The sequence below is a fragment of the Sorex araneus genome, chromosome 4 (genome assembly GCF_027595985.1).
Source record: "Sorex araneus isolate mSorAra2 chromosome 4, mSorAra2.pri, whole genome shotgun sequence".
NCBI classification, from domain to species: Eukaryota; Metazoa; Chordata; class Mammalia; order Eulipotyphla; family Soricidae; genus Sorex; species Sorex araneus.
Genome location: NC_073305.1, coordinates 135,425,691 through 135,451,680, shown reverse-complemented (window position 1 = coordinate 135,451,680; position 25,990 = coordinate 135,425,691). Strand labels below are relative to the sequence as shown.

The 25,990-nt window shown below is 40.7% G+C and overlaps 1 protein-coding gene and 1 pseudogene across 1 annotated transcript; one reads left to right on the top strand and one right to left on the bottom strand.

Annotated features, from left to right (window-relative positions):
• Positions 1-153: 153 nt before the first annotated feature.
• On the top strand, positions 154-20,779 carry CD164 (CD164 molecule). Its single transcript, XM_055135160.1, has 6 exons — positions 154-578; positions 5,035-5,118; positions 7,807-7,881; positions 9,567-9,608; positions 14,762-14,815; positions 18,283-20,779. Exons 1-6 carry the CDS (start codon positions 320-322, stop codon positions 18,447-18,449), a joined length of 681 nt encoding a protein of 226 aa, XP_054991135.1. The 5' UTR covers positions 154-319; the 3' UTR covers positions 18,450-20,779.
• A 3,018-nt stretch (positions 20,780-23,797) lies between these two features.
• LOC129404480 (small nucleolar RNA U3) lies at positions 23,798-23,987 on the bottom strand (annotated as a pseudogene).
• Positions 23,988-25,990: the final 2,003 nt, after the last annotated feature.

Genomic DNA, 25,990 nt, shown 5'->3' with positions numbered 1-25,990 from the left:
ATCCGGCCGCTTGGGGATGCGGCGTCTCCCGGTTTCCTCCCGACGGTCCCCGGTAGCCCCCCGCGGCATTTCCGTTGGTCTTGCCAGGCCCCGCCCACGCGCGCGCGCGGCCCCCGGGGGAGCTCACGTGACCCCGGCGCGCTCCCGCAGGGGGCGGGGAAGCGGCGTCTCGGAGGCGGCGCCGCAGGGGAAAGCTGAGGGCCGGCGGCGAGCGCCGAGTGTGTGTGTGTGTGTCCGCGCGGGCGCGCGTGTGTGTGTGAGTGTGTGTGCGTGCGCGCGGTGCTGCAGCTTTGCCCGGAACTCCAGGAGCGAGGACGCGATGTCGCCTGTCTCTCGCCGGCTGCTCTGGGCGGCCGCCTGCCTGGCCGTGCTGTGTTTCCCCGTGCTGGCCGCGAGTACGACCTCACCTCCTGTGAGTTCGACCTCGGTAACGAACACGTCCGAAGCCAACCAGACGGCGACGACGGCGACGACTGCGACGACTGCGACGACTCCCTCAGCGAAGCCGACGACGCCGACGAAGCCGACGACCACCCACCCTCCGACGACCACCCATTCCCAGACGACTGTAGCCCCCGGTAGGCTTGGATCCAGCGGGCTCCCCGCGCTGGGCGCTCGCGGGTCTCGGGACCGGGGCGGCCGTGCTCGGGCAACATGGCGGCCCGGCAGGGCCCCGTCGGGGCTCGGGGCGCGGGGTGTACAGCCCGGGGCCACTGAGGGCGGCTCCCCCCAGCGCGAGGCGCCCCGTTCCCAAATACCCCCCCCCCTTCTTCCCGGGTTTTCCCCGAATCGCCCACTCCTGAGGGCGTGTGAGGCGTTTTTCTTCTTTCTTTTCCTCCCCTCCTCTTCGGAGGCGGGCGGCGGGGTTGGCCGAGGGGTCGAGGCGACGCGCCTCCGAAGTTGGGGTCGCTCCGGCGTCCCACCGGGAGGAGCGGGAATTGTTTCGTCCCCTTCTGGTGGCTTTTCCCGGAAGTTGGGGGGAAAGCGGGAAAAGAGGGCCTGGAAGGTCTCGGGCGTCCGTTTGTCCGTCCGTCCGCGGTTCAGGGTGCGGACCGAGGACTTGCGTGGCCCGTGTGTTTGTTCCGAGGCGCGGGCGGGGGGTTGGGGTGCTCCCGCGCCGTGTGCCGAGGAGGAAAGTGCTCCCTTCGTTACCTGAGTGGGCGGGGGCCGGGGTGGGGGTGGGGTGGCGAGCTGGAAGCTTGGCGGTGTGAGCTCGGCGGGTGCGTGGACGCCGTAACCGCCGGGGCCGCCTGCCTGCCGGACGGTGGGGCTCGGGAGTGGCCGCTCGGGTTTGTGGACTGGGCGGGGAGCCCTTCGGGGCGCGCGCTTTTTCTTTTTTCCTTCTCCTTAGGGTCTTCTCGGGGTGTTGGGATCCTGGGAGCGGAATCTGGCAATTCCGTGGCCCTAGTTTGGGAAGGAGAGAGCGAAGGTAGATTTTGAGAGGACCGCGTGGGAAAAAAAAATCAAACTTTATTTAAAATTTGTCAATCCAGTATGATTCGGTTACTCTAGTTCCAACTGATGAGGGGCTTCCTGGAGCGTTTTGTGCGGAGAATTGCTGAAGGGTGCCCACTTTCTTGTTGTTCTGGTGCAGAAAATGAGTGGTGTACCCACGTTTTTCTTTTTAATGCCCTGGTTTCGTGATGTTTGTGTGTTTTCTGGCTTGATCAGACGGTTTACCGTGTCTCTGGTTTGTGCTACAGAAAGTCGGTATTACCAGTAAAATGTATGGTGAAGTTAGTGTGGCTCGGCAGAAATGTTAGATTTATTAGGTGTAATGGCAGAAAAGTTTTGAATGAGGGAAGTTCATTGCAACACATCGGAAATTTTAAAGACTTAAAATGGTAGATTTTTATCTCCTGCGTTTTTGATAGTTTACTCCGAGTTATTTTTTTTTATTTTTAAGAGTAGCATGGAATTAGCAGATTAATTGGCCTTTGTATAACTAGTAGATGTGTGCAAAGATGACTTGTTTTCCTTAAATATTTGGGGAAGCTGTAGTCTGAAAAGAATTTATTCATTGTAAATAACTTTCACGGTGCTATCCCAGTCATTCAGGGAGATTTTAAATTGCGTTTTCACATCTATTTACTTCTGAATTTAGGAAAAACTTAATTTGTTACCGATTCTTTCATCCCCAAGGGCACCATACATGTCCCAGTTTCTGGTCAACACTAATGATAAAGCATGACAATGCAGTGCCTTTGCTGAGTTATTTTTCACTGTAGAAAGATGGCAGGTGAGGATTGTTTGCTATCTCTAGTTTCTAAAGAAGGGGGTAGAGCCCAGTTTTACAGTCTGTTTTTGACCATTTGGCTTAAATTATTGACATAACAGCTTGTTTAGTTACATGAAAATAGCGGTGGCCTTTCCGTTGTATTGTCTCTGGACTGCTTGGAATTGGGAAACTCTGGGGTTCCCAGAACAGGCATCTTTGAGACTTGGGTTCAACATAATAAATCCTTAACAACATTGTTAAAACTAAACCCAGGGTGTCATCTGATGTTTCGGGATAGTTCTTTCCCTATGTAGTAGTGTTGCTTTAAAATACAGTCATATAATTTTTCAGTTTAGTTTTTGTTAAGGATGCTTTCAGAAACCCTAATTGTAAAATAGTTGCTCTGTAGAACAACAACAAAAAAACTAGAAGCGGGGCAGTGTGGGAGGATTGTAAATCAGTACCATGATGTACTGAGAAGTCCCACTAGTTTTTGCTGTTATTTTTTTTTTAATTATATTTTTATCCTTTTAAGTTGATAAGTCATTAGTTTGCAATACAGGATTTGGGGGTATATTTTAACACTTCTGTGTATAGTATTCTCCATACCTACCAGCAAAGTTCTATCTCACCAACAAAAAGATCTCTCTACCCACCCTTACCCTTTTCCCCACTATAGTTTTTTTGACTTTTCACTGTTTTGGTTGCTTTAGGTAGATTTCATATATAGCCACTGGATAATTTTCAACTTATTTTATCTTAGCATAATTTCAAGGTTCATCTGTTTTGTTCCTTGTAGCAGTTTCTCGTTTTTTAAAGAGATGGTATTCTGTAGGTAGATCTATATTCAGTAGTCAATGGGCAGTTAGGCTGACTTCATGTTTGATTATTGTGAACAGTGCTACTAAGCACATATTGTTGCAAATATTCACCCCAATTGTCCTTGTCCTTTGGATGAATTCCTGGATCATCATTCATCCATCCTTCCTTTCAACTCAACTCTAACAAGGACAGGTGCTCTATCATTTCCATGTCTCTGACCCTTATCTTTTTTGTTTTCTTCTGGTTTTGCATCATACCTGGCTATGTTCAGGTCTTACTTAAAGTTTTGTACTTAGGGGCACTCCCAGCTGGACTGGGGGGACCATATAGGGTGCCAGGGATTGAACTCTGGTTGGCCACATGCAAGACAAGTACTTTACCTATTGTACTGTGGATCTTATCCTGTATTTTTTATTTCTACCAGCCTCAAACCAGAATTCCTTTTTTCCCTACAGTATTACTCTTTTTGCTTCTAGTCTTTCTGTTAATTGGTCAGTTTCATCAACATGAGGTGATACGTAGTGGTTTGATTTGCATTTCCTTGATAATTAATTGTTGATCATGATTTCTTGTGTGAATGGGATCAACTTTGTCATCTTAAAGAAGTGTCTATTTACATGTCCTAGAGGTAAGAGAGTGTATGACTACACACAGCTGAGCTGGGTTCGATCCCCAGAACCAGTTTTCCTGAGTGCAGAGCCAGGAATAAGTCCTGAGTACAGCCAGGTGTGGCCCAATCCTCTTTCCACCCAAAGTAGTGTATTTTTTCTCACACTTATTCCTGATTGGGTTTCTTGTTTCTTTTGAATATCAACCTTTATCAGATGTTTGGTGTGAACTAAGTATCCTTTCAGTTGCTAGGTTGCCTTTTAGTGTTTGCTGTGGTTTCTTTTGGGGTGTAGAATAGTGGTTTTCAAAATGGGCTGGTGCCAATCTTCAGATGTAACAACATTGAAAATCAACAGTGTAGAAGATGTCATATTCTTTTGTTTTCCTTGCTGCTTGTGTCTCCAAATGCCTGTGGTGTGGGATCCTGATAGTGTCTCACCCTGTGTATTTCATACGTTGAGCTCTATTACCCAAGTCTTTTAGTCCATTTTGAGTTTGTGTGTGCAATAGGTTTTCAACTGCCATTCTTTGACAAGGCATTCCTTGCTCTGTTGTATTAACTTGGCTCCTTTTCTTACAGAAGTCCACATACATGATGGTTTACTTGTGAGCTCTTGACTCCTCCATTGTTTTGTTACTATACTGTATCTGGGGGAGGAGGGAGGGTCTTGCAAGTAGTGCTCAGGAGGTCTGAGAGCCCCCCAGAGGTTCAGTGCAAGGATGTGAGGATGCCGTGCAGCCACAGCCATGCCATCCAAGGAATTGCCTGGGCCACCCTGCAGGTGCCTGGGGCTTCTTGGGCTGCACCCTGTGATAATCAGAGGACAGTTATGTGGTGGTGCCCCAGCAGTTGGATCCCATCAGTTTATTACTGTATCTCTTCCCAACTCTCCCCCGTACTATATCTTTTTAATTGTCATTGGTTTGTACTGTAGTTTGAAGTCAGGGAGAGATTGATGCCTCTATTTTTCTTTCTTAGAATTGCTTTCTTTTTTTTTTTTTAATGGGGGAGTTTTTATAGTTCTGTGTAAATTCTATTTTTATTGTTTTTGCAATGCCAGAGATTGAACCCAGGGCTTCACATGTGAGAAATGTGCTCTACCACTGAATCATATTTCTGACTTTTTCTGGACTAGATTTCCTTTTTCAATGGCTAAATACTTCATTGTATGTGCATAATATTTTTATTGTCAATGAAACCATTGATTAAAAACAGTATAAAGTCTTAAGAATTTGTGATTCTGATAGTTTGTCAGGTTTTTGGAGTAGTGCTAGTCTGTAGATACAAAGGTTGAGAAACACTATTTGTATGTTTACTGTTTTAAAAATAAAGGTAGTACAAACAGTTAACAATTAATTGATTTTATACATTTTAATCCCCACAGATATCTGTGAAAATCACAACAGCTGTGTTTCCTGTGTTTCTCCTAAAGATCAAAATGTTACCTGCTTTTGGATAGAGTGTCAAGGTAAGAAACTTTGGGATTGTTTTGAGACTAGAATTGTTTGGTGCCATAGCTTTAAAATATGTTCTAAAATATTATTGAATACTTCAAAATTATGTTGGGCATTTAGGACGGAGAACACTTAATTTTGCATATCAAATTACTTTATAGTAACTGCCTTTTTACCTCAGTCCCCTTGATAAATAAGACTATAGCTTAATTTACACGGAGGTCACACCAGCATTGCTTGGACTACTTGGGCTATTCCTGGCAGTGCTTGGAGGCATGCTGTGGATGGAATTGAACTCAGGTTCTCTCATCTCTTGAATTGGGTTAGTTCTCAGGGTTGGGTAGGTTTTTTTTTTTTTTAAACAGTATTTTTTTTGGGGGGGGGGGGAGAATCATACTCAGTGATACTCAGAGATTATTCCTGGCTCTACACTTAGGAATTAATCCTGGCTTTGCTCGGGGGACCATATGGGATGCCGGTATCAAACCCGGGTCAGCTGCATGCAAGGCTAATGCCTTTTCCACTACATTATTTCCCTGGCCCCTGTTCTCAGCTTCATAATAACTTGTTCTGTTATGGAACCATACCTGCAGTACTTGGAGGCTACTCCCAGCTCTGCTGCAAGTGGAGTTGTCACTTCTGGCTAGCTGTGCCCAGGGGACTAGCTGTTGGGGATTGAACCCAGATTTTCTACATTTCAAACATGCTCTGGACTGGAGCGATAGCACAACGGGTAGGGCGTTTGCCTTGCGAGCGGCTGACCCGGGTTCGATTCCTCTGTTCCTCTCAGAGAGCCTGGCAAACTACCGAGAGTATCTCGCCCACACGGCAGAGCCTGGCAAGCTACCTGTGGGGTATTCGATATGCCAAAAACAGTAACAACAAGTCTCACAGTGGAGACGTTACTGGTGTTCGCTCGAGCGAATTGATGAACAACGGGATGACAGTGCTACAGGCATGCTCTCAGCTTATTCATTGATCTATATCTTCAGTCTTCTATGTCATGTTTTCTTTTTTGCTTTTTGGGTCACACCTGGAGATGCACAGGGGTTATTCCTGGCTCTGCACTCAGGAATTATACCTGGCGGTGCTCAGGGGACCATATGGGATGCTGGGAATCGAACCCAGGTCAGCCTCATGCAAGGCAAATGCCCTACCTGCTGTGCTATCACTCCAGCCCCTATATCATGTTTATTAATGAAGATGTTTACACATTTTTCTTACTAGTGAAATGATCTAACAGGTTTTTTTTATTTTAGGTCTCTAGGCTTTTTGGTTTTATGCCACATAACTCTTGTGTGCTCAGGGCTGACTCCTGGCTCTGCTGAAGGATCATTCTTGACAGGACTCAGGGACCATAGTTGGTGCCTGGGATTGAACTGGGGTCAGCCTCATGCAAGACAAGTGTATTAATCTCTGAACTGTCTCTCCAGGCCCTAACACGTTTCGTTTCTTCTATCAGTGTTCAAACACAGGGCCTCATCATAACATGTTGTGAGGTCTACTCTACCCTGCACAAAGAAAAAGTCTAACCTATTTATTAAACTTCTTCAGTGACAAATTTAAGAATTCTGGAAATTGTATCTGTACATAAGTTTAGGGGCTGGGCTACTTCACATATGGGAGCCCTGAGTTAGGGCCCAGCACTGCTGGATGTACTCCTAAAATAAATAATAAATAAAATAGAGTGTAAGCTTTCTATGGGCATAAATTAGTATTTTTCCATTGTTGCGTGCATCTCTTTTATTTTCATCCAATAAAATAGAATTTAAGATTGTACCTCTAGGGTTGTGGGTATAGCTCAGTGGTAGAAGACCAGGTTCCACATCAACCCTGAAAAATTGAAGTGCATCTCGTGTGTTCTGTAGTGTTATAAAAGGGCAAGATCGAATTTCTCTTGCATATTTTGGGGGAAAATTCTTCCTTTTGCTTCAAGTCTGCACATCCAGGAAAACTAATTCAGAAAGGTTTTGGACTAAATACTCTCTTTTCAGGGGGTGGAGGGGAATCAGTGCTCCCCTTGAACTCTACCTTAAAGTACTTTTGCATTTGAGACTACTACTGCCCATGCTTGATGTTTCCAGCACTCTTTGGGGGTGTTTTCACCCACTGTGGGAAACACTGGTATAGCTAAGAAAAGATTTGGAACAGAAGTATCACTGTTACAATTAGGACTGCTCTCTTAAACACCTGACCACTTCTCCCTCTTTTTTTGGGGGGGTAAAAACATGTTTTATTTGGAAATTTTGAGGAAGGGGGCAAGGGAGGGAGAAAGCATAACATGCTCAAGAGAGAAAGTGGAATTTTCTGGAGTGCAGAGAGCCCCAGTCCACATACCAGCATTGAAAGTATGGAAGTACATATATTAAGAGGTGAGATACAGCTGATGCATGTGCTCAGACCAGCACTTGCACCAGCATATGCACCAGCACTTGTCCTTTGTGTATCTTACTCTTTGATTGCACAGTTGTCTTACCTGTAATTCTTCTTAGATCTAAGTGTTTTAAATGTAGCTGTTCAGTTATGCTCATAGAAATTTTTAAATAGTATTTTAAGAGCTCCTGTGTGATTCCAAGTCGGTGGAGAAAACAGTATTTTGTTGGTCTGGACTTGAAGATTACCTAAGTATTATATTTGACTGATGAGGTCAAAGATAATAGAAGTGAGTGGCAGTATTATTTGTTTTCTTTTTTTTCTAACAGGTAATAATAGCTACTGTTCACAAAACTCATCAGCTGGTGATTGCCACCCAGTGAATGAAACGAGCAACTGTTCTGGTAAGTTTGCCACAGTTTGGGTTTGTCTCAGGAAGCTTCATTTTATTATTTTTTTTGAATCATTACTAAACTTTTACTCATTAGAAAAAAAGTCTGATTAGCATATTCAAACAAATTTAAATTTTATTTATTGGTCTACTTATACTGTGGAATAGTATATATAAGTAAGGTACTTTTTATGTATGTGTGATGGGTGGTAGCATTGCCTCCCTAACATACTCAAGGGGGCTGGGAATCACTCCAGCAGTACGAGAGGCAAAAGTGAAGTGCCTATGGTGCTGGGAGTTAGAGAAGAATGCTGTATTATAAAAATAATAAGATAGAAGATGTATATCAAGGTCTACTCGGGTAGACTTAGTGCATACCAGGTGTACACTCTCTGAGCTATCTCCCTGGATAAAGTACAAATGTTGTACCATTTTTTTAATATTGTCAGAGTAGACCCAAGTCCTCACATAAGCAAGGCAAATATGCTCTATTGCTGAGCTACCTGCCTGGCTTCTTTATTTGGATAAAGAAGGCCATAAGACCTCAAATTACAGTGACTGAAGCAATAGGCAACTTTGTTTTGCCCTCTGATAAAGGAAGTGCAGGTTCCAGGTTGCTGGTGTTGGAGGACAAAGAACCATTGGAGGAAACCCAGACTCCTTCTAGTTTTTTTTTGTTTGCTTTTTTTTTCTTTTTGGATCACACCCGGCGATGCACAGGGGTTACTGCTGGCTCTGCACTCAGGAATTACCCCTGGCGGTGCTCAGGGGACCATATGGGATGCTGGGAATCGAACCCGGGTCAGCCTCGTGCAAGGCAAAAATGCCCTACCTGCTGTGCTGTTGCTCCAGTCCCACCTCCTAGTTTTTTATAGTTTTGGTTGGTTTGTTTTGGCGCTACACTTGACTGCTCGTGGACTGGGCTATTCCTTAACTGTTGGGGGAGGGGGGTGATCCCTGGCAATATTTAGAGGACCATATACAGTGCTGGATATTTTGAACCAGGGTGGGCCATTGCTGCATGCAAGTTGAGCACCTTATCCTGTATTATTTATCTGACCCTTATCACTATATCATTGTCATCCCGTTGTTCATCGATTTACTCGAGCAGGTGCCAGTAATGTCTCCATTCGTCCTAGCCCTGAGATTTTAGCAGCCTCTCTTTATACACGTCTTTCCCAACGGTGCCACATTAGATTGACCCTTATAGTCATCCTTAAGTGACTTTGAGCTTAAGCTTATCCCTCATAATGCTCATACTGTAGGCATCATTATTTTTTTCTGCCAGTAGAAGGAAGGAGTGGGAAGTGAGTGGCCTGTATTTTTTACCTTGGTTACCTACCTACCTGTAGGAGTTAGAAGTGTCTTTAGGTGAGAGTGATGAATCACTAAAAATTGGTGCTTTGATTCCCACCCTCTCCTCAGTTTTGTGGTCACACCTGGCAGTGCTTAGTGTTTACTCCTGGCTCTGGAACTCAGGGAGTCACTCCTGATGGACTTGGGGGACCTTACGGTGATTAAATTTTGAAGTAAGGGAAGACTAACAAACCAAATGAGAACAACTGTTAAATCTTTTATGCTGGTAATACTAAGAGATAAAATTGAAAAATGGGCACTTAAATAAATGCCTGTAAATTGGGAAATGGTATTTGACATAAGATAACATTGTTTTCTTTTTGTTTCTCTCTTTTTAAATAGTGCCTACCACCTCCCCTCCATTGCCAACAACCAATTCTACAGGTAATGAAGTGTTTTTCCCTCAGAACTTTTAGGCTTTCTTGATAAACTTTAAATAATTTAATCCTAGAGATTGTTAGTGTAATCTTAAAAATCAACTAAGTTGACTTGCTTAGTTTTGGGACATAATATATACGTTGGTTTGTACTGTTTCTGACAGTGACCACCTAACTTCATTTGTTTTTTTAATTGAATGAAAGCAGATTTGCCATAGGCTTGTACATTGAGTCTGCAGTGGAGTTTTACAAATTTGTTGAAATCTTGGAAACGTAAAAAACTATGTAATTCCTCTTCAGAAGTGTACTAAAATGTTTTGAGTGCTTAATTTGTCTTTTCTAGTGCTTAATAATCTAAATACATTAAGTTGCATAGTCCGTATATTTTGTTGTCTCTTTTCTTGAAAAGCATTGTTGAATGCACTTTACCTATTCTGTTTTTGGTTGAATAGTACTCCAGGCAGTGAACATTTTCTAGAGAAATACTTGCTCTTGTCTCTGACAGGATTGATTCAAACAAAATTTCTAGGTTAGAGGTTGTAATAACTTTTAAGACTCATTACTAACAGCTTTCCAGAAAAATGTGCTTTTCATTACTATCAACAATGGGAATTTTTCACCATACCTTCAGCAGCTTTAGCTAGTAGTCCTTTTAAAATCTTAACTATAGATAGAAAAAGTAAATAGTTTTAAGACACCCAAAACAAACATTAGACTAGTTGATAGGGAAAGAGATCAGAAATAGACATTTTGTCTATTTTAGGAACTCAGATGTGCTCTAGGAATTGGGACTTTCAGTAAGGTGTGTGTGTTACTGAGTAGCTTGACTTAGTGTGGTAACAGCTGAAGGTATTTGAGTCTACAAATAGTATATGTATATGAGAGCTTCCCGGCAGAGCAGGGTTGTCAGTATGTGTGAAGAAAATATGAAAGTGCATTGATGTTAGGATTGTCTTTGGAGAGTCCAGTGCATGGTGATTGAGAGTTTAGGTAATTCGCATTGGTCATAATATTGGAAATTGAATTGCCTCTTTGTAAAACTTGCTGGTAGATTTGAAGCATCTGGGTCATATGGTGAGACTTGAAATTTAATAAAAGGACTTCAATGAGGAGAGGGGTTTGGAAAGTGAACACTGAACTGAAGAGAGCAGCTCAAGGGCCACAGATTGGATCCTTGGAAGACCTCCAGTATCACTGGATGTTGCCCTGTGGACCTCAACATCATGGGGCCACTGAATCTGTCAGCTTGAGTATCACCTGGGGAGCCCTCCAGCTCCAAAAAGAGTAGACACTGGGAAAAAAACATGTTGTAATTCTAGAGAAGGAATAAGGAAATAGCTTCAGTAGGATGCAGACACATAGAAGTAGATTGACAGAGACAATGAAGGCCAGTGATGGAAGGGAGCTTTTGGCTAAAAATAGAGCAACATGGTGCAGGTAGTAATAGAGGGTTCTAAGGCAGTGTTTCTCGACCGTTTTCCAACTGTGACCTCCTTCTGATACTGTTTTCCTTAACCTTTCTTTTTTACTGATTGGCCTCTAGTCTGTGTCATTGGTTCCCTATTAAGTGATTTACATCTGCAGACTGTTTGGATTATTTTGAGAGCCCACAGGCGCCATATAGTTCAGATTGAAAGACACTATTAAAGAACATAAGCAAATAATCGGATTTGCTAATCAAATCTTTGAAAATAATACTGTATTGAGGCTTACAGGGAACGTGGGGGAAATGAGTAGGGATTGGCAGTAGAAGGCCCAGAAAAAGGTGTCCAAGAAACTGGGCTGGTGAGGTGGGGTGGTGGTGGCTTTTCAGAGGACAAAGTGGTCAAGTGCTGTAACAAGGACCAGAAGTCATTTTGAAACGCTTAGGCAGCAGTGAGCTAGCTTTTTACTATAGCCAGTATTGTGCACAGCTCTTTCAGATAGCATGTTGTTATAACCAAATTGGCAGCTTGAACTTTGAGTATAATACAGCTATTTATGCCATAGAATTAATCTGCAATTTCTACAAATCTTAGTATACAGGTCTATTCTTGAACTTTTTTTGCCTACTAAGAGGATGTTAAAAGTTACTGAAAAACTAATGATGAGAGAAAACTGATTCTTAGAAAGGGAAGTATGAGACAGAAAAGAGAGTTCATGAAACAGTGGGTATACATTTAATTTCTCCCCCAAAAGTCTACTATTCTTTTTTTTTCTTCCCCTTGTTTTTGGGTCACACCAGGCTGCACTCAGGACAAAATCACTGAGTTACACAATTATAAAGTTGTTCGTGGTTGGGTTTCAGCCATAAAATGTTCAACACCTAACCCACCACCAGTGTCCCAGCTTTCCTCACACCAGCTTGCCTCTATGGCAGATACTTTTCTCTCTTTCTCACTCATTCCCCCCTTTCTAGTCCCCCCTTCCTTTTCCATTTTCCACATTGTGCCTTGGAACACAGGTACTGAAAGTTATCAAGTATATCATTTTACCTCCTTTGAGCCACCTGTTCTTGTCAGTGATCTTGTCAGTGATCATTTCCAGTTATCATTGTCATAGTGGTCCCTTCTTTGTTCTAATTGCCCTCCCCTACCACTGTGGCAAGCTTTTTCAGGACTTTTCCTTGACAGGGCTCAGGAGACCATACGGGATGCCAGCGATTGAACTCGGGTCAGCCATGTGCAAAGCAACCTCCTTACCTACACGATACTATTTTTCCAACCCACCAATGAGTCTGCTCTTGCTTAGTCTATTTACTCTCTGTAGTTAGATTTCAGAAAACACACTGGTTAAGGACAATTAATGATTGAAGATCATACTTTGTTATGATCTTTGTTTCTATGGCTGCCGTTCAAGAGAGGAAGTGTAAAATTAAGAGAAGTTAAGCAAATTATGCAGAGCGTTTAGTTTTCCCTAACAGTACTCCTGGGCCTAAGGTGTTTTTTATGTTTCTTTCTTTTTGGGGTCACACCCGGCGATGCACAAGGGTTACTCCTGGTTTTGCACTCAGGAATTACTCCTTGGAGCTTGGGGGACTATACGGGATGCTGGAAATTGAACCCAGGTCGCCGTGTGCAAGGCAAACGCCCTACCCGCTGTGCTATCGCTCCAGCCCCCTGGGCCTAAGTTTTATTCCTGGTAATGCTCAAGGTTTGCAGTGTTAGGAGCCACTCAGTCACACTCTGGTGGTTGAGAACTATACATGCTGACTGTCCAACTAGAGACCTTCACATGCAGGGCATTCTCACCAGCCCTTTGAGCTATTTTGTCAGCCCTGATAATTTGATTTTTGTAGATAAGTGTTTAGTGGAGCTAACTGCAGTAGTCTTTGGTCAACATAGTGAACATAGGTTCAAATAATAACTGTCTAAAATATGTCTCACTGTCTCACTGTCATCCCATTGCTCATTGATTTGCTCGAGCGGGTACCAGTAACATCTCCATTGTGAGACTTGTTACTGTTTTTGGCATATCGAATATGCCACAGGGAGCTTGCCAAACTCTGCTGTGCGGGTGAGATACTCTCCATAGCTTGCCGGGCTCTCCGAGAGGGGCGAAGGAACTAAATTATGTCATACATGCTGTATTAAATAGAAGAGAAATATGAATTGTTTCATTATAAAAATGATGGACAGGAAAAATTTATCAATGTAGTGGTTTATTCAAAATTAAGATGTTTTACTTGTGAACTCCACCCAAAATATTTTTACCATGTTCTGAGTTTTGGGTGGGTAGTGAAAACCAAAGAGCAAGCTTGTGAATTTTCCTTACTAATGTTGGACAGAATTAGTAGTATTTTAAAATAGAGTTTGACAGGTGTTTTTTATTATTATTATTATTATTATTATTATTATTATTTTGCTTTTTTGGGTCACACCTGGCGATGCACAGGGGTTACTCCTGGTTCTGCACTCAGGAATTACCCCTGGCCGTGCTCAGGGGACCATATGGGATGCTGTGATTTGAACCCGGGTCGGCCACGTGCAAGGCAAACGCCCTACCCACTGTGCTATCTCTCCAGCCCCTGACAGGTGTTTAGTTTGAAAACATATGTCAAGTGTTTGCATTCAGTTCTTTTAGAGGTCAGATATTTTACCAGTAAGATTTTCATAACATGAAGTGAGAGAACCTCGGGTGAAGAGATGTGGATCAGTGGTGGCAGTGCATGCCTTTCTGCTGCATCTACTCTTCAGCACCACAGAAAGGGGGAATGGGGCAGGGGAGGAAGAGAAGAGAGGAAAGCGAGAACACCTAACAGAGAGTGGGATGGTAAAAGAAAAGGATGTAGATGGGTCTGAATTTAACCATAGTTTACTAATATCAGTACTAACAGAAGTCACTTACAGGCCTTAGTTCATAAAATGCTTTTATATTCACATTAATTCTTCCTGTAAGTTTGACTTTTAAAGGTTTCACATTAGATAATTATTTACATTCATGTGTAGTAGGCTAAAAATCCTTGTAGTGTTTATAATCTAGTTGGAGGAACTGTGGTCCTAGGGTCTGCTCTTAGAAATAAAATTCATTAGAACATATCCATTTGTTTCCAACATTTTTTTTGGGGGGTTGTCACACCTGGTGATGTATAGGGTTTACTCCTGACTCAGGAACTACTCCTGGCGATGCTTGGGGGACCATATGGGATTTGGAAAATCGAGCCTGGGTTGGCCGTGTGCAAGGCAAACACCCTACCCACTGTGCTATCATTCCCAGCCCCAAGTTTTCGACAGTCTTTGCTCTGCACAGTGCAGAAAGCTAAAATACTTTTCTTCCCCTTTAAGAAAAGTTTAATTCCAGCAGTGAAAGAGAAAAGGAAATCTTGTTTTAAAAATCTGATATATATATTAAATTGTAGCTTTTACAGTTAATGGGTTTAATGTTTGAAGATTAAAGAACATTTTATAGTTCCCTCATCTAAAAACTGTCTTACCCTTTATGCCTTTTTATTGACTTCATCAAAATGTATACATAAATGTTACATCTAGATAGACATAGACTTTAACATAGATACGATTTTATTATTGCTTACTGGTTTTAAATATTTTTGGAAAGTAGCTTTTGGATGTATAGATATGTTAGTGATTGATTGTCTAAGATACTGAAAGCATGATTAGAAGCTAGATGCTAGATACCTGGAAAGTTTAGAAATTTAAATTTCAAATACGTTTTATTTTGTAGCTAAACCCACAACTCAGTCTTCTGCTCCAACTTCTATCACAGCTACTACATCAGGTAATGCTTGGTTTGTTTTTTAAAAGTACTATGTGTTTCTATCATAGCCTATCACTGTGCCTATCATACTTCAATTAAATGTTTTGTTGTTTTGTTTTGGGGCCACACCAGGCAATACTCAAGGATTATTCCAGGTCAGGAATCATTCCTGTTGGGGCTGGGGACCATATAGGATGCTGGGGAACAGACTCAGGTCAGATGTGTGGAAGGCAAGCACCCTAACCAGTGTACTATATTCCAGCACGGATTATTTTAAGTGTATTCCATTATTTGTTATGAATACTTAGAAACTAAAAATGATTTTTAAAGGACTAATTGGTAAATCAGTAATATGGTAGGTTTGCCAAGAATCCTCAGTGTTTTTAGTGAGAAATCACATTTGACATGAATTTTAGAATTAAATGATTTTAATTGCTTAATAAAATTTAGTAAATTAGATTAATTCTTTTAGAATTAAGTAGTGTTAATATTCTAAAATTATGTAGAATTTTAGAATTAAGTAATTTTTTAAAAACCCTTTAGGTACAACTTACAGGAGAAATTGAATTGTTCATGACTTTAAAAATAATACTGATAATTATAGGTTTTTTTTTTTTTTTTTAAATTGGGAGCCACACACAGTTGGTGCTCAGGGCTTATTCCTGGCTCTGCTCAGGAATCACTCTTGGCTCTGCTCGGGGAACCATATGTTCCTATTGAAATGGAGTTGGAAGAGCACAAGGCTCAGATCAAATCACGATACTCAAAAATACAGAAATCAGGGGCCTGAGAGATAGTACAAGGATCTGTATTTTTGAGCATCGTGATCTGATCTGAATGTATACCTTCTTTCTTTTGGGTGGAATAGGGGCTCACAACCAACATGGCTCAGCTCAAGGCATTCCTTGTTTTGTGTGGGAAGGGAGAGTCACTCCTTGTGGTGATGGGATGCCTTATGGCACTACCAGGATTCCTGAGTGTAGAGCCAGGAGTATGAGCATAAAACCTAGTCCTTTTTTTGCATGTAAAACTCGCCAGCCTATTTCGCTGTTCTCAATCTTATTTTTTACCATTTATTTTTAATTTGCTACTCCCAGTTGGGAACGAAACAGTATTAGGGATCAAAGCCCAGACTCCTATATGCATGTATTCCCGCTCTTTATGTCGTCTCCTCAGCCTTATTTATGTATAATTTCTGGAGCTCTTGTCTAAAAGCACAGTGCTGCTTGGGCCCTGGAGTGCCTCTTGGATCCTGTGGTGCCTGGGATTACCTGGGCCTACCCTTAGTATGCTTGGGGGTCTCCACCCAAGGGCTGTGCACCGGGTGGTGCTCGGGATCATGTGGTATTGATTGAATTCAGGTCAGACACATGCAGGGCATGCTCCACTCTCCTAACCACCTTTATTTCTAAATTAATTGTATTTTTATTACTATTCATTTTTTTTTATTTACAAAAACAAAAGCACCACCACTTTTTCTCTTTTTAAATCTCTTTTACCCTTTCTACTCTTTGGTGATCTGTTTTCTTTTCAGTATTCACTAGTTTACATACTTACTTTTGGTGTTTGGGCTATACCTAGCTGTGCTCAAGACTGTTCCTAACACTGTGCTCAGGTATTGCTCCTGGCAGTGCTCAGGGCACTATATGTGGTGTTGTGGTTCAAACTGGTGGCAGTGTTAAGGGCAAGGACCTTAATCTCTGGTATTTGTCTAGACATACACTACTTTATTTTTGTTTTGTTCTTTCATTGTCTTGCTTATATTGCACACATATGTAAAATCAGGTTATATTTGTTATTCTCCTTAATGTGGTTCACATTGTTTCCATGAGTATTTTCCACTTACACCTGAATACTATTTTATTTGTGTGTATATGCCACATCTTAATATTTGTCAATGTCATTTTGGATATGTCTGTATCCTGAAAACTACATAATGTTGTAGTAAGCAGAGTAGTTTCAGCTTTTGAGTTAATGATTTCATATTCTTCAGATACCCAGAAGTAGAATTGTTGAATCATATGATAGGTCTATTGTTGGCTTTTTGAGGAAGCTTGTTTTTCAAAATAGTTACACCACTTTACCTTTGTAAAAGGAGACTTTTATATGCTGTTGGAGGGAATGTAAGTTATACTCATAACTCTTGGAAAATGTTTGAAATTATTTGATATAAACTAAGTCTCTGTTTTACTTATGTCACAGTACTCCATAGGTTTTGTGGGTTATGACAGAGTGTAATACTACATGGCTGAGCATGGCTATTATTATTATTCTTTGTTGTCTTTCTCTTAATTTCAGTGAAACCATTCCCTGAATATGTTCACAAGAAACAAATTACATTTATTTTTTAATACATTTAATTTGAAAGCTGATCAATTTATTAAATTGCTACCAGAACTAGTGTTTATTTGATAGTTTGAGGAAAAGCAAAATTTATGGTAAACATGAAAAAACTTTTTGTTAAAATAGATATTCACATGAAATGTTGGTGGAGTGGGCAGAGATGATACCATGGGTAGGGTGATAGGTTTGCATGTGGTTGACCTGGGTTTGATCCCTGGCACCCCATATGGTCCCTTGAGACCCACTAGAAGTGATCTTTGAGTGCAGAGCCAGGAGTAAAGCCTTGAGCACTGTGAAGTGTGCCCTCTGCCCCTGCAAAATAATTTTTTTTCTCCTAATATCTTTGGGTAATACTTTCTCAGAATGTAAATTTTGAAAGTAAGATTTAAAGTACTCTGAGAAAATCTTTGCTTCTTGAAAATATAAATTACAGATATTTAAGATTATGTAATGGGTTGAGGTTTTGGTTCAAGTGATGGAGCCACATGCTTTGCATGTGTGAAGCCCTGGTTGCATTTTGGGCATCACATGACCAACTTCAAGCTCCTTAATGTGTGGTCCCCCAGGACCTTCAATAACAACAAAAGAATAGGGATACTTATATCTTGAAATTTTAAGGTTAAATTTTGCCTTAAATAATACTAAAATTTGCAAAAATTTTTTCAGAAGTTAATATTTGGTTAATTAAAAGTACATAATCTGAACAAATTCTAAACTATTTAAATGTTTGATATGTTCTTAGGACATTCTTACATATAACAGGATAATATTTTTCTGTCTTTTGGGTGGTGGGTTGGGTTTTTTTGCAACCAGCAAAGCTCTCTGCTTAGAGATCACTCCCAGTGGGACTCAGGACCAAATGTGATGCTGAGGATCAAATACCTTAATCCTTGTATTATCTCCACAGGCCTCATTTTTGTATTTTGGTTATATAGCAGCATTAATGACTAAATAGTCCTAATAGAGTGAAGAATGAGGTTGTTGGTACAGCCCCCAATTATGGATAAGTTTCAGCTATAAAGATAGTAATTCAAACAAAATACTTTCGTGGAATTTAACACGTGGTAAAAAAGTCTTATAGGGGCACCTTGAAATTTTGATTGTAGATAAAGAAATTTTTTAAAATATTTTATTTTATTTAACAGGTACAACTAATACCACTCTGGCTCCAACTTCACAACCTGTTCGGAAGTCTACCTTTGATGCAGCCAGTTTCATTGGAGGAATTGTCCTTGTGTTGGGTCTACAAGCTGTAATTTTCTTTCTCTATAAATTTTGCAAATCTAAAGAACGAAACTACCACACTCTGTAAACAGATCAATTAAATTAACAAGGACTGGCGTGTAATTCACTGAAACCAAAATGTTCTCTTTCCTGATGTGTTCCACAAGGAAGACGCTGTTCCAGGATCTTTTAAATTTCCAAAAGATATATAGAGGATATTTGGAGCATCATCCTTGAAGAAAAAAACATTTAAATCATCTTTCTCAACAAGAATAATTAAGATATTCTGCATGAATCCTTGTGGCTGTCTTCTTTTTTAAAAAAATGGCTGCTGTGGGATTGTGTTCTCTTCTTGACATGCCAAATGTAACTTTCTATAAGTGATATCAGATGTCATGACTCTCTTGGCAGTTTATATTTAGTCAATTTAATAAGCCTGAAAGCTGCATTATTTTCATCCTAATTCAGGCTGTAGTTCAATGACCAGAATTGAGAATGTGCCAAATGAGCATCAATCAGGTAGATTTGGGCTATTATTTTTAAAATAGAATACATTTAAAAATTTTGTGTCCTTACCACAAACTGTATCCTTAAACTAAAATTTTGTGCTTGGTAACATTTTTTCCTACACTAGAAATAAGAATGATATACAGGGAATTGTGGTCCAGGTTTAAAAAAAAGAAGTGAATTGAAAGATATATAAAAGTTTAAGAGGTTATTGTTCATACTCGTAAAGCACCTTATAACATTGAAAATAAAGAACCGTGCCTTAAAAGACAGACTGAAAGGTAGGCTGTAACTTAAGATGTTTGAGATTTGTTCTTTCACCTTAAGGAGGGTCAGGATTGAAAATGTAACTAGTTTATGAGCAGTTGAAGAGCTGCTTTTAGATATCATACTGTTACTGCTTAATTGAAAATTATCTAATATCAAACTTGAGGAACTTAAGGTAGATGTTATACAAAACTGAAAGCCTTTCTATACTGAGCCTCCCAATATTTTCTTATGGCTGTTAAATATATATATAGATGAAAAGTGATTTAATTATATTTTCTTTCGTGCTTGACAATACTGTACCTTGACAATATTAAAAAGGGATTTTACCAAGCTTCCTTGAAAAGTTCTTTTGTGAGGTTAGAAGGAAATAAGGTTTCTAGACACTCAAGACAATCATTTAAAAATTGGAGGCAGCAGATAACACCAATGTGATTTCAGAAAATCTTGAGGATTTTCAGTAGACCAGAATATGATAGCTTTTTAATGATGATTGCCTTGAATGAATAGATTGTGCTTTTACTTTTCTTTCTCATTTACTGTTGTTGGTCCCTCTCCCCCATTTCCATAATATAAATAAGCATGCATACTTTTACTTAGTTTATTTGTGAAGTACTTAGTTTTTTGGGTTTTAGAGGGATACTTTCCTCTGCCTTTGACATATTTGATTATTAGTTCAGAGGCTTAACTTAGTTTAAAATGCTCATTTGCTTTTCTAGACCATGAAAGAATTTTCGTTTAATTTCTTTAGCCTCTAATGGTCAAATGTAGCACTTGGTTTTCATGGTTTTATACTAGGGAATTAGTGTTTGCTTTGATCCATTTCATAAACTGAAATTCTTTTCATTTAGGTCATTGTTCTCAAGTTTCTCAAAATGAAATTTTTTGTTTGTTTCTTTGTTACTTGCTGGTACAGCTAAAGTTTTACTTGCACATTTGTACATACACCTAATGTTTTCAAGTGCCTTAATTGTTTAGAACTTTGGCTTCAAAGGTTTTGGGGGAGGGGTAGGTTTACCTCACATTTTGTGTTCTCATTAGTAATATTTTAGGTACCTCACCAAAAAAATGTATTTGGTGCCGTGACTGTTAGTTTTTAGTGTGTGCTATACGATTGGAAATTTATTTGAAAATACAAAGAATTAAAGTTTTTCCCAAAGTGGCAGAATTAGCCACACTGGCATAATCGTTAGTTTGCTTGGATGTGAATATCTTGCCACAAATAATGTCAACACATACAGCACTTTTCATAAGCTGAAGTAGCCTTTTGACTTCTGTAAATTTGAAAACAGCTCTTAACAGAATCAGAATACGAAATAAATTTTGCAAGTCTACAGGAGAGCTCTTAGAACAGAACTCATCACCTTTCCCCTCCCTTCTTTGACAATTTAGTATCTTGAGCCATTAATAATTTTTGGGTTTTTTAAATCCAGAAGGTATATAGAAACCTTTTCAGATTTTTCATCTGATTTGTTTGTGCAAATGTAGTTCTATCAAAATTTCTTACTTTACTTTACAGATAATTTGTTGCAAAGGTAGACATGCTGAATTTAGACTTTACTATTTCGGTTCATTTAAAACCTGCAAAAACCAATCTGTATCATGTACCAAACTGATTTAAAATAAATCTACATGTTTACTGAATTCATGTTTGTTTTTACTCACTGAACTTTGTGCATTCTGATTTATGAAGTTTAATGCTAGTGGATTTTTCCATATATTTGGGGATGAGTTTTCTGTTCAGTTATATTTTTACTCTTGGAGACCATGAGAAGCACTGTATTACTCTCATCCTGTGTTGATCATCGATCTGCTCGAGTGGACCCAGTAGCGTCTCCATTCGTCCAAATCCTGAGATTTTAGCAGCCTCTCTTTATTCGTCCTTCCCTATGGTGCCGCATTAGAGGTTCTTCAGGGTCAGGGAAATGAGACCCATCATTGATACTGTTTTTGGTATATGAATACGCCATGGGGAGCTTGCCAGGCGCTTGCCCCTGCTCGTGGCTGTCTTCACCGGGGCCCCTCAGAGAGTGTGGGTTGATTTTTTCCCCTCCCTGTCCCGAGCAGAGCCCTGGCAGCTGAAGAGCTCCAGAACCCAGCCACAGCCAGGCTCAAGGCCCCTCTCCACACACGTGGATGAGACTCACATGTGAAGGAACTGGCAGAGGAACCCAGGTGTGTGGAACCCAGGGCTGAGATCTCCAAGCCTGCTCAGATCAGGACTGGGTCTCCTCCACCCAGATCCCCCATTTTCCAGTAACTAGGCAGTCACACTGCGAACATCCAGAGACTAAAACCAAGTTCCCAGAGAAGAGCGACAGTCTCTTGCCCGCTCGCCGTACCACTCCCCCCCCCACCCCGCCCCGCCTATCTGTCTTCACCAGGGCCCCTCAGAGGAGGGTGGGTTGAGTTTCCCTCCCTGCCCCGATCTGGAGATCATGAGAATTGAACCTTAGAAGTACTATGGAAGAGGACTTGGTATGCCTTGGAAGTAAATCATGTAATCTTCCACAAATTAACAAAGTCTTCTTAGATTCTTAAGTAATTTACGAGAGTACCATCTGCTAGATATCTGAAAGTTTGCCTCTGCACTTTTGCCTCTTTAGACTACATACATGGGCTCCTCTTTTCAATACTGGGTGTAATTCATACCAAGCCACATGCTTATACTTGAATCTGATCCTTCTGATCTACATTGTGGATGATTGGCTTTGGTTTTGGTTTGGGGTTATACCTGGTGGTGCTCAGGAGTGCTCCTGGTTCTGTTCGGAGGTTGCTCCTGTGGTACTCGGGGCCATATGATGGTGGGGATCAAACTCAGTCCTCCCTGCTTAAATGTTAAATATAACTCAATTGATCAAGCTATTTCTCTCTAGTCTTGCAGGAAATTGCATTTTGTTAAATTAGTTTGGAACAAAAAGTAAGGACTCAGAAAAGTGGACTTGGTTTTGCCTTAAAAATCCTGAGCCTTTGGTTTCATATTGATTAGCCTGAATGCCAAATTTCATATATAAACTGACAAACTGCCATGCCCAGTGGGGTTGAGTTCAGGGTCTACTCCTGGCAAATTGCTTGGGAAACTTGTCAAGTGGACCTGTATTACAGGGAGGTGGGGTGTGGGGAACAGGGCAGTGACATTGCTAGACATTGTGAGCTCTCTCTCCATGCCTCATGGTTTTAAACATTGTTTTTGGGAGTACCACACCTGGTAGTACATTTCATTGTGTAGATAACTACCATGGTACAGGTAAGATTGATGAAGTCTTCAAATCTATGTGTGTTTATTTTTGAAAGATGTCCATTTAACTGGACTTTTTAAAAAGGTTTATTGGGATGGGCAGTTGTCACACATCTGGTGTGCTCTGGAACTACTCCGAGCACATTCTTCTGGTGGGGGTGTCGGGCTCTAGGTGTGCTCCAGAGTGCTCAGCAGTGCAGGGAACCCCAATGCATGTACTTTTGAGCTATTGACCAGCCTTTTAATTTTTGCAGATTGAGATCATGGTTTACCAGATAGTTTTGTCCCATTTTTATTGAGCTACTATTATTTACAATACAACCATCATCTTAGTGCTCCCTTCCACCAGTGTGGTAGGGACCCCTGCCAGCCCCAAATGTTGGCACTGCAGTGAATTTAGATATGCATCTTTGTTATTGTGCCATACCCAGTGATGCACCAAGACCCTGAGTAAATGGTTTGAGGCTCTTCATGTTCCTGGAGTGAGCAGATGCCATTGGGCTACACTAGCAAGCGACAGGGACAAATGGAGACATTACTGTCGCCTGCTCGAGCAAATCAATGAATAGTGGGATGCCAAGAGATACAGGTGAAGTGATACTCAGTGATGCACAGGGTTTTCTCCTGGCTCTGCACTCAGGGATCACTTCCTGGTGGGATCAGGTACTGCCAATGCAGTACCAGAGATCGAACCCAGATTGGCTACATGTCAGGTGTTTCAGTGTTCTTTTTTTTTTTTTTAAACTAAATATGAAAAGTGGTTTATTTATTTATTTATTTATTTATTTTGCTTTTTGGGTCACACCCAGCGATGCTCAGGGGTTACTCCTGGCTTTGCACTCAGGAATTACTCCTGGCAGTGCTTGGGGGACCATATGGGATGCCGGGGATCGAACCCGGGTCGGCCGCGTGCAAGGCAAACGCCCTACCCGCTGTGCTATCGCTCCGGCCCCCTGTTTCAGTGTTCTTTGCATGGAGACCTAGGACTGAAATTGATAGAATATATGGTAGTTCTGCTTTAAAATTTTGAAAAATGTCTATGCTGTTTTCCGTAGAGGCTAAACCAATTTACACTAGATGGACATTTATTGAGGTTTTGCATTTTTAATGGTGTCAGTTTGCTTTTCTTGTGTCTCACAAAAAAATCTTTCATCTTTTGTCTTCCTGTACATAATTTGTCTTTCCCATTGCTTTTTTAGTTTTTTGGTGTTTGTGTATAAACTAGTTTGGAGCAATTTGATTATGATGTGCGATGTCTTTGGGTTTTTTTAAAATTCTTGGTTTGTAGTTTTCATCAAATATGGAAGATTTTCAGAAATTTAATGTTTTTTTTTTCACCCTTTAGTACATCAAGATTTCTAGAAGTTGACCCAACAATTCTATATGCTTTTCAGTGTTTTAAGTTTATTTTTTAAATAACCTTAACTATTCAGACTGCATTCTCTCCAAGGGAGGAGAATGAACAGTGGTAAAAGGTAGTTGAAAAAACAACATAGGACTGGGTTCATGCTCAGGAAAGGATGCTCTGGCTCCTCATGGTTTCTGGTGCTCTACACGATCATAGAAATTTCTCTAGTACCGAGCTATAGAAATGATCCCTGAAAGTATAGTCTTCAAAAAATATTTGTTTTCTTGTCAAATTACTACTGTCTTAAGTTCAATATATTCTATCTGATCTAAGGTGGACTGGAACGATAGCACAGCGGTTGGACGTTCACCTTTCACATGGCCGACCCGTGTTCAATTTTTCCGCCCCTCTCGGAGAGCCCGGCAAGCTACCGAGAGTATGGAGCCCGCATGGCAGAGCCTGGCAAGCTACCCGTGCATATTGGATATGCCAAAAACAGTAACAATAAGTCTCTAAATGAGATACGTTACTGGTGCCTGCTTGAGCAAATCGATGAGCAACAGGATGACAGTGACAGTGACAGTAATCCAAGGTTTATTTAATCCAGTGTGTCATTTATAGTTGTTCAGTATGTTTTTTATCTTTCATGTTTACATAATAGTATTTTAACATATAGTCATTTTTAATAACCAATATCTGCCTTTATAATACCTGAATTCATTTCTATTGATGGCTAACTTTTTTGTTTCTGTGAATCATTTTGTTTTTGCTGTTTTGATATTATGGCTCCAGATATTACAAATTTCGGCTTATTGGTGGCTGGTTAATTATTTTGGGACATAATTACTTGCAAATACTTAGACCTTGTTTCTAAGGTTAGATCTCGTAAGATTTGTCAGGAGAGCAGAACGCGTTTCTTTTAGGTGTTATTATATCCCTGTACTGAGATTCTTCATAGTACTTAGTGCTCCTAGAGTATGAGAATTTGTGGTTTGGCTCTCTTTCTCATCTTGTGTAGGTTCCATCTACTTTTCCCTCTAAACCATTTCCTCTACTTGGACAATGTTTAATGTGCATGCGCTATCCAGTGTGTTGCTGAATTCTTGAAAGGAATCACTGCAGATCTCTGGAATTACCTCTGCAATCTTTGATCCTTTGTCTTAGGAATTCTCTGCCTTCATCTCTCTTGACTTTTAGCTCCATCTCAAGATGAAAAATATATAATCATTCCTGAAACACATTTTGATGGTAGAGCTGGCAGAAGCACTAATGATAGGAAGACAGTCCATATCCAGAATATCTGTCTATCCTGTCCCCTTTGTGATAGAAAAGGTTCTACCAAGCTGCCTCTGGGCAGATGGCTCTTACCCATGGATAGGAGCCTAATGATGCCTAGTATTGTCAGTTTTTTCAGATTAAGCATTTGCTAGTTAATCTTGTTTTTATTAATGAGAACCTCCTCTGGTGAATACCCTTTGTTAGACTTTGACATGGCATGGGAGTCAGGGTGTGCTCACTTCCTGACATCCATCACATTGCTGACCAATCTTTTCAGTCTTGATTCTTCTAATTTCTGCACAATCCTCTGGAAGTATGATCTGCCAATGAATTAGCATAGACCTGTGCTTCTGGTCGTCCCTCAGATCGGTCGCTTGGCAACTAAATGTACTAAAGTTCTATTCACAGGGAGGCTGTTCATTCACCACTTTTCTTCAGGGCCATCTCTAATTGGGGTGTAGTGCTGCAGCTGTCCACTTTTGGGTGTAACCAATACATGGGACCTATCTATAGATGAGGCTTGGCGTTTTTCTTTCTTGACTTGCTAATTGTTAGAAACTCCAGGCTAAAGATTATTGGTTGTGGACAAGGAAGGCAGTAAATCACAGGATTATAAAAGCTATTTTTACCTTCCAGACTGGCCCAAGCAAGATAACACTATTCTATACCATTTCCATTGATGATAGGTTGTTGCTGTGCTGTGCATAGCCAAGCATATGACAGGGTAGGTATGATGACACCTAAGTCATGAAAGGATGCCCAAGGTACCTATGATTACAGTTTCTTTACCAAAGCACTGAGGGAGAATAATTTATTTTTTAAAATTAAATCACCATGAGATATGCAGTTACAAAGTTGTTTATAATTGGGTTTCAGTCATACAATGTAGGAGAATAATTGTCTTAAGAAAAGGGTATGGATTTCTTTCCAAATTATGAAGGTCTGCCTTTTGATTTTCTGATTGGATAGACTGTACGATATCATTCTATGC

Excerpts from the sequence above, each read along its gene's own strand:
- CD164 (XM_055135160.1), top strand. The coding sequence starts at position 320 with ATGTCGCCTGTCTCTCGCCGGCTGCTCTGGGCGGCCGCCTGCCTGGCC. Across the intron at positions 7,882-9,566 it reads TGAAACGAGCAACTGTTCTG|TGCCTACCACCTCCCCTCCA; the intron begins GTAAGTTTGCCA and ends CTTTTTAAATAG. Across the intron at positions 14,816-18,282 it reads TATCACAGCTACTACATCAG|GTACAACTAATACCACTCTG; the intron begins GTAATGCTTGGT and ends TTTATTTAACAG.